Source organism: Lissotriton vulgaris, chromosome 1_1, assembly GCF_964263255.1.
Source record: "Lissotriton vulgaris chromosome 1_1, aLisVul1.2, whole genome shotgun sequence".
NCBI classification, from domain to species: Eukaryota; Metazoa; Chordata; class Amphibia; order Caudata; family Salamandridae; genus Lissotriton; species Lissotriton vulgaris.
In genome coordinates this window covers 853719703-853733391 of record NC_141685.1, presented here as the reverse complement: position 1 = coordinate 853733391, position 13689 = coordinate 853719703, and the positions used below count along the sequence as shown (strand labels likewise).

Below are 13689 nucleotides of genomic sequence, written 5' to 3'. Positions count from 1 at the left end.
CTGTACCAGCATACCTGAACCACCGTCTCATTCCACGTACCCACCAGACACATCTGCTCTGCCGAACTGGCCCACGCCACAGGATCCGCAAGACCAGGATCGGAGGAAGATCCTTCTCCTACTACACCGCCAAGACCTGGAAAACCCTGCCTCTCCACCTTAGGCTACCCCGTCCCTAACCCAGTTCAGGAAGGAACTCAAGACCTGGCTCTTCTACTCAACCTCATCGCACAGTAGGACCTTCAGCCTCCCACCCCTCCCTCCCCCTGCACCTTGACACTCTAGCGGTTGAGTTGCTGCGCTTAACAAATACTAATTGATTGATTCAACCCTCGGGTATTTGATTTTATCATCTGTAATGAATACTGCATACTCCTCCGGGGGACTCGTAATAGTGACCCTGAGTAACTCATTCCCTTGTGCTTTCTTAGCTTTTGACTGCACAACTTGCTAAAATTGCATTCAAAATAACTGAAGCTTTTTCGCTAATGTTATGTGTACCATACATCGAAGCATGATTTGAAATGAGAATCCGGACAAGTTTATGGGACCTTTTTCAGTCACGAGGACTTTGCCCATCAGAACTTGGAAACGCTCACATAAAGAAAAAGGTAAAAAATGAGATGTGAAAATAAAAATTCAAACCTGCAAAATACAGTTGGGTTAAAACAGGAATGACTTAAACGTGATATATACTATGCTATAAGGCAGTGGTAGCTCAATCTCCCTGCTGTCCATCTCCTTTTCTTTCACCGTGTATGCATATCCTTACTAACAGTTTAGATACATTCCACTGTGTGAACATTCTGACTAGCACGAATTATCTGAAAATAACTCAATTAAAATTCCTTGTAAATGAGCGAACGTATCACTTAATGGGGGACTTGATCCACCACCACATCTGCTGGTAAACCGAAACCTACATATATTGTCTGCAAGGTACACTTTACAGCCAAAATATGAAAAGGGCAAAAACGAAATGCTAATCTATGGATAAATATCTAAGTAGCAGAACCGTGGCAATGGTTTTCAAGGCCAGTTAACAAGTTGGCCACACTTCAGCCCCTATACATCGAGGTCTCTTTCCAACACTCGAATCCTAATTGTCCTGCTCAGTTTAAATGCTATTCTCTCTCTGGTCCAGGTAGCCCACCATTAGGCTCTACATCTTCCACACCCAAATTACTCTCCTGCTCCTCCCAGAGACTCTCTTCCTTCTATCCTACGGTTCTCTCCATCGGAGACCCCACCTGTAGATCCTTATTGTTTCATTTTCCTCTCCTATGCACCCTTTTTATGGCTCTCTCTCATATTCCTCTGCTGTGGATGAACGTGGTTCTCAAAATGTTTAAATGGTGAATCACAAAGAAAACAAGCATTTACAATGCAATGGTTTTGCCTTTGTTAAAGTTAGAGCTATTGGCATTGCTCTTGACATTATTTTTATTTATGTTTTTTTAACATAAATAAATGGCATTGCCATTTACAATGCCACTAGCTTTATCTCTCGCAAATGACACACACAAACACACACAGAGCCCCCCCACACACACACCCACACAGAGCCCCCCACACACCCACACAGCCTCCCACACACACAGCCACACAAAGCTTCCCACACACACAGCTACACAGAGCCCTCCACACACACCCACACAGCACAAGCAGGCAACAGGGGCACACGGAGGCACAAGCAGGCAACAGGGGCACGAAAACGGAGGCACAAGCAGGCAACAGGGGCACGAAAACGGAGGCACAAGCAGGCAACAGAGGCACACGGAGGCACAAGCAGGCAACAGGGGCACACAGAGGCACAAGCAGGCAACAGGGGCACACAGAGGCACAAGCAGGCAACAGGGGCACGAAAATGGATGCACAAGCAGGCAACAGGGCACGAAAAGTGAGGCACAAGCAGGCAACAGTTGCTTCCTATCGAAATAAGAAACCTGAAACGAATGACCTGCGAAAGAAAAACCCAGCACTGGGGCATGGCGGCCTCGCTGACATGGAGTCGTCTGGTAGACTTCTGTGTGAGGCAGTGCTTGCAATAAATGAAGAGTAGTGCAGGTAGTATGGTCCAAGAGTAGCCAAGCCACTTCCATCTGACAAGTGTGTGTAGAAATGCGCCCTCGGTCAGAAGTGCTGGGCCGGGAGGTTTAATGAACTGAGTGCTGTGCAGGCACTGAGAGCCTGACGTTTAACGACCCCGAGAGACTTGCACAAAGCTGAAAACCACTGCACTGCTAGGTTCCTTCAGTGCCTGCGCGTGCTGTTGCCAAACAGGAGCGTAGCCAGGACGCCATTTCTCCTGGTGCAAGCAAGAAGAGAGCTACTTTGACTGCTGTTGCGTTAGTAAAATGCAGCATAGCGAGGGCTCAGTGAGCCCGTGAGGCGTATGTGCCCAGTGCCGCTGCACCACAGCTACTCCCCTGTTGCCAAAGAAGACGAGCTGATATATAAACTGTCAGGACGGAGTAAAAAAAAAAAACTTTGAATACCCGGAGTACAGCGAGTGATGCAACAGGCGTGGTGGCCAGCACACATCTGCTGTCCACAGATAAAGCAACCACCCCACCCCACCCCACACACCCTCCCCCTGGGTCCAGAGCATGTGGGGGAGGCGGGGGCCAGCGGTACATACAAAACAAACATCTTCTTAGGGAGATAGAGAGCTTGTTACGGGGATCAGCTCGCTCTAGGCCACCGCACGTGGAGACCTGGTTTTTAACCTGCAAGCAAAATGCATGCTGGGAGTTGTAGTTTGGCTTCATTTCAAGTTGAATGACGGGAGAAACACACCTGAATGATTGATGAAATGAAAGCCCGGGGCTGTCATCTAATCCTTCGGCGTTAAGACTCTCCATCAAGGATTAGGGAGGGGGATGGGGTCTTCTAGAGCACACCGAGACGCTCGGCGTTCTCTCTCTCTCTATGTGTGCAGCCGTCCCATCTGACAGTTCCGGGCAAAGTTTCCGGCAGCTGTCACATGGCAGCTGCACTGCCCGGGCGAGGGAGGTTGAGCGGAAGAGGTCCCACCGCACACATGCAGTGAGTTGTCCTGTGTTTGCCACTGGAGGCTGACAGCTTGTTTGGGGCTGGGGCGCGCACTCACCCGCTCCTCCGGACCGCTGCTCGGCTCTCCTGCCCCGCTCCCCGCCGCTGTCTCAGTACTGGTGTCTCTCTGGCTGCTCTCATGCTCCGCTCTCGGCGAGCATCCCCCTCTGGGCTCGCGGGGAGGTTTCCCGAAATTCCTCTTCCTGTCCTCCCTGCCCCCGTCCCTTCTGCTCCTGTCCGGCGCCTCGCCCCTCTCTCTGGTCACTTTCCTCCTGTCATGCCGCGTCCTCCCCTCTTCCTGGCCACAGACCAAGTCTTCTCTCTCGCCCCGCTCTCCGATGGCATTGTGTTGGGTTTCCTGTCTGTCGCTCTTCCCCCTCCCCTCCTCTGCTCCGCGAGGGCTGCCCGGAGCTGCCAGCCTATGACAAGTTCAGTAAATATGAACAGCCTTTGCATACCATTGCACCAGCGCTAGGGGAATTCATGGACGAGTCTGCACTTCTCTGGCTGGGAGGGCTGAGCCCGTTACAAGTCCGGTCTGAAGATTATATGACTGGGCCCCAGAAAGGCTGGGAGGGCGGAGTCAGTTACAAGTCCGGTCTGATGACGTATGACTAGGCCCCAGAAAGGCTGGGAGGGCAGAGTCAGTTACAAGTCCGGTCTGATGACGTATGACTGGGCCTTAGAAAGGCTGGGAGGGCAGAGTCAGTTACAAGTCAAGTCCGAAGATTATATGACTGGGCCTCAAAAAGGCTGGTAGGTCAAGGGCAGAGTCAGTTACAAGTCAGTTCCGATGACCATATGACTGGGCCTCAAAAAGGCTGGTAGGTCAAGGGCAGTCAGTTACAAGTCCTGTCTGGTGACTGTATGACAGGCTGGGGCTCAGAATTGCTGGTGGGGTAGGGGTAGAGTCAGTTACAATTCATGTCCGAAGCCTAGATGGCCGGGCCTCAGAAATGCTTAAGGGCCGAGATTGAGTCAGTTACAAGTCAGTCCTGGAGACCGTGAGGCAGGCAGAGCTGCGAAAGGCTGCTAAGGTGAGCACAATAAATAAATGCAACTACACCTTCCAGCATCTGTCTGCTTCACACCTTGCTTTCTAGCACAGCTAATAAACAGTTGGAAAACGACTGACACGCCCCTTCCAGCAATGCACCAAAAGCCGAGGAGCTCCTTACTCGATGTCCCAGAAAGCGCTTTTAGCCGTTTTAGAGGAATGGCAGCACCTACAACTCGCTTCAGTACGCCGAGTCAGTTTCATGTCCGTAGTGCCTCAGAAAGGATGGCCGGGCAGCTGCAACACCCAGACGAGGTGACAGGGGAGAGATAATCACGCCATGGAAGGCTGGAGAAGTACTGAACAAGCTAGTGCTTGTGCAAAGCTGGCAGCAAAGGCATGAGGAAGGCCAAGTGAGAGCCGATGCTTCCCTGGCTCTCAGCCGTTCACTGTCTCGAAATGAGCAATCCTCAGCTCTCCTACACATCATGGCTTGCAGGGGTATCACTTCAATTGCGTCAATCAAACTCAACTAGGACTACAGCTCCCAGAATACACTAGGTTGCTAACTCACAACCCCTCTACGTACTCTTCCCTTTCACGGTACTTGAACAACACCTCTCCAGGGATTCAGCAAGCACTCACCTGGACTTCTTCCCGGTGCCGTCAATGTCGGAACAGATTCGGGGGCGTTCCCGAGGGCTTTTGGCTGACGTAGCGTGACGTCGCCAAAAGCCAAAAATTCTCGGGAACGCCCCCGAATCTGGTCCGAGATTGACGGACGCCCCCTCCTCCCAATGGCTAGCCTCCATTTATGGAGCTAGCCAATGGGAGGAGAGGGCGTATTCCCGACCCCACACACACACACATCAAAAGGTTTTTTGGCGCATGCGTACTGAAGTACGCATCGCCAGTCAAAACCTAAAAAATGTGTGTTGTGCTGTTCCTATAAAGACAGAGGAAAGGGTGTAAGTAGAACAGACGACCTTAACTTTACCATGTCCTACTGATCAATAGGCCGACTGACTCTACCGAGTCCCCTGTTGATTTTCGCTCTTTTGTTTGTAGGACACTAATATGCGTTCTTCTCTGCTCTGACCCTGAAGGAGCTGTTAGTTACCCGTTTTGGGGTAAATGACAGCCCGTTTACTATAAGATGTACACAGACATCACAGTGACACCTAATCTCTACAAATGGATGTTGTTCTTTTTTTATTTTAAAAATTCATTGTTACTATTGTCTGAAAGATAATTATTCTGTGCATGCTTGTCGAATTACAACAGAGCATGCAGTATGAGCACTTTTATACAGGCATACAAACTGTTCTCAGAGGAATTACTGGTTTGTGTATCCCTAAGCCTGTTTAACTATGTTATGTGTTTCCTTTGTGTTCCAGATTACACACTGATTAGCCTTTTTAGGACCACTGTATCTTGTATAAGCGCAACATATTTAACTAGGGTAGCGAGTTCCATTCAAAAAGTTAATTGACCATGAACATCACTATACCTATTTTAATTCACTACTATAAAAAACTCTTCCACACACTACAAAATTTACCATCCTCCCACTACCACTTCATCATACAGCATATACATAAAGACCTCTGGCAAAGACCCCCCTCGTGGGTGTCCGTCGGGCATTGTAGCGCCGGCCCGACGAGGATCTTGCCCAATGATGAAGCATGACACCTTTCATGGTGTGTGAGGGCACTTGCTCCTACTTGGAGCACTCTCCCCTACTGGAACACTAGTATTGCTTCATTCATCCCCTCTCTCCTATCTTTATATGAACAGCACAATCCCAATTTTTTTTTAAGTCTACTGATATTAGGAACAGGTGTGCTGGACCTTTATAAAAGCTCCTGCTTCCTCTAGAGTGAAGCATAAAGCAACATGATGGCTGAGCCTATGGGCTACATCCACAGGTTGGAGTCAAGGAAGAAGTTACAAATCAGAGACGCTGCCAGCTACTGACTTTTCTTGAGTTGTTTTTTTACATCGCGCAAACTCTACCTGGAGGTATCAGAGAACTTCACACTTGCACCAGTTGCGTTACAGAAGGACACACTAATTTTGTTAGACACGAGGAGATTACGTGATTTGCCCACAACCAAAGGATCGTCACTCCCTGCCCAGACTCAACACTGTCTGTTCCCCAGCTTCGAGGTAGACCACTAAAGATGCGATTCTTTTGGGGGTGTCCGCACTTTCTATGCGTTGACGAATATCATTTACTCTATGCTTCTTTATGTGTCTCTATACACATACGGCAAGTGCCGCAGCAAGGCAACTTGCTCGACAATCTACGCCCATGGTTTGTTTCTGCCCCCCGGCTGTCAGTTGGTCAGTGGAATGAGGTGCCTCGGCCCAAAAATGATGGCCTATCTTTAACATCCCATTGAAAAGCACAGCATTGAATTGCATAGATAGGTTCGTAGGACACAGCTGAGATGTGACCACATTGAACTACAGTTGCGCTCTCCAAATATGTGTGACTTAACTAAACTGTGCTATTGACTGCTCTTATACGGAGAGAGCTCTTTCATTGTTCTCTCCTATCACTGTCAAAGTACACTGACTCTCTTCCATGATACTCTCTGTTGTGGTTCATTCACCCTTGCCCCACATTTCCGATGGACAACATCCAACCTCTCCTATGTCCGTCTACAAAGATGCCCCCTTTATTGCTCCCCGCTGACCTATCCATGCCTCTCAACCCAAGAGCTCACCTCCTCGCTGGGGCTCAGCTGGCACTTCTTCTTCAGACGGCCCCAGTTAAGCAAGTTGCCGGTCTGCATTGTGAGCAAGGAAGCTCTGTGCAGCAGGCTGCGGGCAGCGCAGCTGTCGGGGCTCATGATAGGAACCGAAGGCTCACTGTGGCTTCCCTTTGATACTGTGTTCAGTCCCTCGCCCTGCTGTGGTTCGCTGGTCCTTCTCCACGCGTCCTCTGGTCCCCGCGGCTCGTCCTCCTCTGCTCGGTCTCCAGCGCGTCCCTCCGTCCTCCTCATGCCCTGGCAGCTGCGGGGGCGGTGCCGCAGCAACTCTTTAAGGAGCCCCGGGGCAGAGCCAGAGAAGGAGGCGCTCCAGAGTGCTGTGTAACCGTGACTGGTACCGAGCCTCCGAAAGCGACGAGGGACAAGGTAAACACACCAGCCAGACCGGCGACAGTGAAGAGAGACTCAAGAAGAGTACACTGACAGCCAGGGTCAGCAACACTGAGGAGGGTCTACGTCGCTCCCACGTTTCTGTATGTGTGTGTGTGTGTGTGTGACTTCAGGTTTTTTTTGCAGTGAGCGAACATGCCTTGTGTGAGACTTTGTCACGAGTAAAAGAAACAATTATCGTTATGTCATAAGACAGGGATGACATCTGACCCCTTTCTGCAGAATGCAATAGTGTGGAACACTCCTGGAAATTCAAAAACTATATTCAGGAAGTCCATAAATTGAAAAACTATATTCAGGAAGTCCACAATTTGTGAGTCAAGGTGTGGCAACAAAAAAGGGCTGGGTCACTAGGGGAGTCACGAGATAGGAAGCAGTCTGACAGTCAATTTATACATTTATTTTTGTAAAAACTCTGCCGTAAATAAATTCTATGGCAGGACGGAGGCTCTGATTATGCTTTCTCTATTTCTTTACTGGGAAACACAGCAGCCAATCAGTACACAGTAAAGAAGAAACTACAATACCCATGAGTACTTAGACACTATAAATAAGGTCACAGAGGTCACAACTTCCTCTTTCTTTGCTGCTTCGCAGCCAGTTAAGTGCATTTATACTCTTACTTGTATTTGGCTTCACCGCTGTTGTTCTTGCATTGTTGTTGCTTTGTGCGCGTTGCTTATTTCATTTTGCCGCTCTGCCCAGCGTTTGCTGTCCTCGCGCCTGCTATGTGTTCTGGCGCGTGTGCGCGGTTTTTCATTGACTTTCGTGTCTCTGTAGTTGGGAGCGTGTGTCACCTCCCGTGTTGGGCGCGCTTGGTCTGCGTCTATTTTTTCATTGTGGCGAGGGAGTTTGGAGCTGGGAAGACGCGCGTGTGTCTCGCGCGTCTCCCCTATCGGCAGTCCGCTTTCCGCGCATGCGCAAAAGCGTTTGTTTACATTCCTGACAGCGCTCTGGTGTTCGCTCGCCTCAGGAGACCTTCTTTGGCTTGTGTGACGCCGCTTCTGACATTTGCCTGAACTGTGCCCTTCTCTTGCCTGCCGCTTGAGCTCCTTGACGCCCTTTTGCTATACCAACGCAGAGGGTTGTATAAATTGTGCATAGGCTCTGCCTAGAGTGGCTCTACTGTATTTTCTACGGTGCAAGCCCTCCCTCCACTTTTCAATTAACTTTTGGTTCAAGGTTTTGTGCCAATACTTCTGCTTGCATTAGGGGTTCCACTCCCCCAAACTTGGCTTAGGCCTTCTAAAGCTTTGGACTTTGTTCCTTTAATTCAGTGGGCACTATTGAATTTTCGACGCTATGGCTGATTATTATGATGAGGAGGACTATGACTACTACAATGAGGAGGAGCCTTCTGCTTCTATGGATGACCTTATGGGTCAGGCCCTGTTTCAGGCGATTGCGCCATTAAAGAAACATTTGTCCGACTAGGCTGCCCAGCAGGGCTGGCTGCCTCCTTCCTCTGGGCGCACTGGTAAGTCGCCTAAAAACCCTCATCATTCGGATTTTGTAAAGTTGGCAAAGTCTTTGTCTTCAGCGCCAAGGGCTAAGAAGCGTTCTGCTCCTCCATGTGATTCTGTTGTTTTTTCCCTACAAGATCAAGAGGTGATCTCCGAAGAGATCGCTTCTCTTCTGTCGAAAGGGGCCATTGTTCCCACAAGTCCTCATCCAAGAGGTTTCGTCAGCAATGTCTTTCTAGTACAAAAGAAAGGGGCGGGTCTCGTTTGGTCCTCAATCTAAAGGATTTCAACGGCGGGGTAGTCTACCGTCATTTCAGGATGGAGGGCATTCATCTTCTGCAAGACTTGCTGCAGGAATGCGACTGGATGGTTCGTCTAGATCTCAAGGATGCTTACCTCTCAGTGCCAATTTTTGCCCCTCATCGTCGTTATCTTCAATTTCAATGGCTGGGGACTTGGTACGAGTACAAGGTTCTTCCTTTCGGTCTTTCTTCGGCTCCGTGGTGCTTCACAAAGCTTCTTCGTCCTGTGATGGAGTCTCTAAGGTCTCGCGGAGTCCGTCTAATTGTGTATTTGGACGACGTCCTTCTTTTGGCCCAGTGCCCCCTCCTTCTCCGTTGCCATTTGCAATGATCCATCGATCTGTTACAATCTTTGGGTTTTCTAGTGAATCCTCAAAAGTCCGACTTTATTCCGTCTCAGTCAATGGATTTCCTGGGCTTTCGGATCGACTCTTGCCAGCTCCTTCTTCCCAGTCAGAAAATCAGGTCTATCAAGAGGGACTTGCGTCTCCTTCTTGCCAAGCAGACTGTGTCCTTGCGCTCGGTGGCTCGCATTGTAGGCCTCCTGTCTTCCTCCATCCAGGCAATCTTTCAGGGCCCTCTGCATTATCGGGCGCTTCAGCGCCTCAAAATAAGACATCTTCAGAAGGGTCTGAGTTATTCGGACCAGGTTCCCCTGTCGGAGGATGCACGCACGGAGATGTTGTGGTGGCTGGACCACATGCAATCTTGGAACGGCCTGGCGCTGTTCGGGAAGACTCCCGATGTTGTGATCGAGTCCGATGCCAGCCTTTGGGGTTGGGGGGCTCGTTGCGGTTCGGTGACGACGGGGGGTCGTTGGTCGCAGGAGGAACTGTCTTTACATATCAATTGCCTGGAACCTCTAGCAGGTTCCTTTGCAATTCGGTGCCTTTCCCCTCAACAGACGAACTGCTGCATTCTTCTAAGGATGGACAACGTTTCTGCAGTTCATTATGTGAACAAACTGGGGGGAACCAAGTCCAAGCTTCTTTCGGAGATTGCGAAGGACTTCTGGCACCTGTGTCTGCAACGCAGGATCACAGTTATTGCAGAATACCTGTCGGGTTCTTACAACCAAATTGCGGATTGGAATTCTCAACATCTCCACGACTTCAGCGATTGGAGACTCCACCCTCGGGTCTTTCGGAAATTGGTTCTCCTCTGCGGGTCTTGTCACCTGGACCTGTTTGCCTCTCGTCTGAACACCCAGCTTCCCCTTTTCTTCAGCTGGTGCCCAGATCCGGCAGCCCTGGCGACGGATGCTTTTCTCCAGCCTTGGCCTCCGTCTCTGTGCTATGCGTTTCCCCCTTCATGTTGATTCCCTGGGTTCTCGCCCGGGTCCGTCAGTTCTCGTCGGAACTCATTCTGATCACCCCTCTTTGGAGGGCCCAAGCGTGGTTTCCAGTTCTTCTGGAGATGAGTTGCTCGACGCCGTACCTCCTTCCACACATGTGGAACCTTCTTTTAGATCCTCTGCACAATCATCACCCTCTGATCTTGTCGGGTCATCTTCTGTTGGTGGAATGTAGGATTTCGGGGGACGCTGGCAAGTCCCGGGCTTATCGGGAGACTATACCCGATTTATCAAGGAGGCTTGGGCTCCCAAAACACGTAAGCGTTATGCGTCCAGTTGGAAACGCTGGTGTGCTTGGTGCGCACAACGGTCAGTGGATCCCATTTCGGTGGATCTTGCTCTGATTAGTAATTTTCTGGCTTCTTTGGCCTCTTCTGGCCTGGCTTACAGAACTGTGAACACTTTCCGTTCTGCCATTTCGGCGGGCCACATCCCTATTGATGGTAAACGTGCGGGAGAACATCCCTTGATTTCAAAATTGCTTAAGGGCATCAGGATGGTAAAACCTCCTTGTCCCAAGTACGTGGCCTTATGGGATGTGTCTGTGGTTTTGAGATTCCTGTCTTCTTGGCCCTCCAATTCTTTCTTGACCCGTAAACAGCTTTCGGCTAAGCTGACTATGCTTTTGTGTTTAATATCCTGCAAACGGGTTTCTGATGTGCGGGCCTTGGATCTTGCCGGTCGCACTTTTTCACCGGACGGTGTCACTTTTGTCATTTCCAAACGGACGAAATGCAACACTTCATCCATTTCTTATCCCTCGTTTCCTCACAATCCTCAATTGTGTGTGGTTCAGTGTATCAAGGATTACGAGGTAAGCACTGCATCTTTACGACACGACCTTCAGGGTCAACTTCTTATTGCTTTGCAAAAGCCTTTCCAGCCGGTTACTCCTGCTACTTTGGCACGTTGGCTTCGCTGGCTCATGCAGGAGGCGGGCATTGATGTTACTGTGTTTGGTGCTCACTCCGCTAGGGGAGCGATGGCTTCAAAGGCTTTTTCAATGGGTGCTAGCCTTCATGATATCATGAAGGCAGCAGATTGGTCTTCTGAATCAGTGTTTAAGACCTTTTATTTTAAACCTATTGTTGATGTTGCATCTGTTGTGGTGGATAAGCTTTGAACAAGCATAATCGGAGCCTCCGTCCTGCCATAGAATGTAAAATTTGCTAACATTTGTGCCAAGAATTTTTAATTCTATTAAGGACAGGAGGCGAGGATTATCCCACCCTTGCTTTTATGATTATCTGCAATTGTGCTATTGTTATGATCTTACTTGCCTATGGCTTCTTTGTGAAATGTTTTATGCAATTGTCCCGCCCTCTCATGAATTGTCTGTATTCAGTTTGGGTGTAGGTATTACGACTTTGTTTACTGTTTCAGGTTCCGACCTCAAATGAGCTGTGGATTCGCCGTCTGCGTCTGCTGCTGTGGTTTGTCCCGCTGGTCCTTGGATTTACCTGTTTGATTGCCTTGTGGATGTCCTGCGGCCGGATATTCTTCATGGATCCTTGGTTTTTCCTTCTACGTTTTTGACTTTATGACTTACCTGTTACAAAGAAAGAGGAAGTTGTGAACTCTGTGACCTTATTTATAGTGTCTAAGTACTCATGGGTATTGTAGTTTCTTCTTTACTGTGTACTGATTGGCTGCTGTGTTTCCCAGTAAAGAAATAGAGAAAGCATAATCAGAGCCTCCTGTCCTTAATGGAATTAAATATTCTTGGCACGAATGTTAGCAAATTTTAAATTGTCAACAAGGAGAGATGAGCTACTAAATCTGTTCTGGCGTAATTTGTTGCAACAGCTGCACTTTTGATATATCTTATGGGGTTTAAGGCAATTACAGCAGATTGCTTTGTGTGTCTGGTAAACATCACAGAATAATAACAAGCATTTGCAATGCAATAGGTCTCGCATTAGGAAAGTTTGAGCTATTGGTATTGTAAATTACAATTTCTTTATTTATGTGTTGGTTTTGAAAATAGCTAAATAAATAGCTTTGTCATTTACAATGCCAATAGTTTTAACTTTCACAAATGTGACACCTATAGCATTTGTAATGCAATATGTGTTGTATTTACGTGACTTAGATGTATTGATATTACAAATAGAATGACTTTTAATTTTTTAATAATTAACACTTAAATAAAATGTATTGTAATTTATAATGGCAATAGCTTAAACTTTTGTAAATAACTTTTGTGAAGATTATGTTCAGTGTATTTTATTGTGACGAAAATCCAAGAACAGAAGTTAAATATTAACATCTTTTTGTGACATTTGTAATAAAGCTTGAAACATTGAGAGAACATATTTGATCCAGCTGTTGTTGAATGGTTGCACAGATTGATGCTGTGGTGGCGCTGAGTGAGGTTGTGGTTGCGACGAGTGATGATGTGGCGTTCAGTGATGCTGTGGTAACGCATTGTGATGTTGTGGTGCTCCTGAGTGATGCTGTGGTGGTGCTGAGTGATGCTGTGGTGATGCGATAGATAGATAGAGATAGAGTGTAATTATGTGGCGTTTAACTATGTAGCACTGAGTGGTATTGTGTGGAGTGTATGTTCATTTTTGATCGACTTTTGCCCAATTGAATGGGACACAAGTGTCTGGAGAGTATGTTGCATTGAGTGCAGTGTAATTATGTAGCATATAATTATGTTGCACTGAGTGGTATTGTGTGGAGTGTATGTTCATTTTTGATCGACTTTTGTCCAATTGAATGGGACACAAGTGTCTGGCCACTGTAGGTTGAAAGGATGAGCTGCAAGATTTTCAAGTTTGATCTGCCGATCACAAAAGATGTCACTGGCAAGCGCTGACTGGCAGAGCCAATATACTGACTTTGCTTCTCAAAACCAACCTTGCCTCACCCCACTATGCACTAACACCTCCATACCGATAGGACCTCTGTTCATCCACCTAGCCCTAGCGTTCAGTCTGAGGTCTGCCACCACCTAGAGAGTCCTGAATAGAAGGATGGAACAAAAGGCAGTCAGAAAAATAAAGAGGGCCGAAGCATGGAAAAAACGAGTGCAATAAAGCAAATGAACAGAAGGTAGGGTGATTGCAGGGAATAAAATGGAGAAAAACGCAGACTAGTTGGAAGAACAGATGAATGTACAGTGCAAAGTTACACACAGGAAAGAACCAGGGAACTAATAATGTGACCAGGAATTAGAAAATCTGCATTAAGACTGCTCAGGTGGTGACATAATCCAGAGACTGCCGACAGTTTCACGGCAGGCCTCAGTCACAGAATGGGAGGTTGTAGCAAGTCCTTATTAAGTAAACAAGGGTGGAGAGACTAGGGCGTGTTGTAAGGTCCAGCACACACACCGCTACAGCTA

The 13689-nt window shown here is 48.1% G+C and overlaps 1 protein-coding gene across 1 annotated transcript in view; it reads right to left on the bottom strand.

Moving 5' to 3' along the window:
* GCLM (glutamate-cysteine ligase modifier subunit) overlaps positions 1-7205 on the bottom strand; it is a 72278-nt gene extending 65073 nt beyond the window's left edge. Inside the window, exon 1 of the mRNA XM_086957927.1 lies at positions 6784-7205. Within this exon, the coding sequence (XP_086814053.1) occupies positions 6784-7062 (279 nt within the window). The 5' untranslated portion in view covers positions 7063-7205. The remainder of the gene's footprint in view (positions 1-6783) is intronic.
* Positions 7206-13689: the final 6484 nt, after the last annotated feature.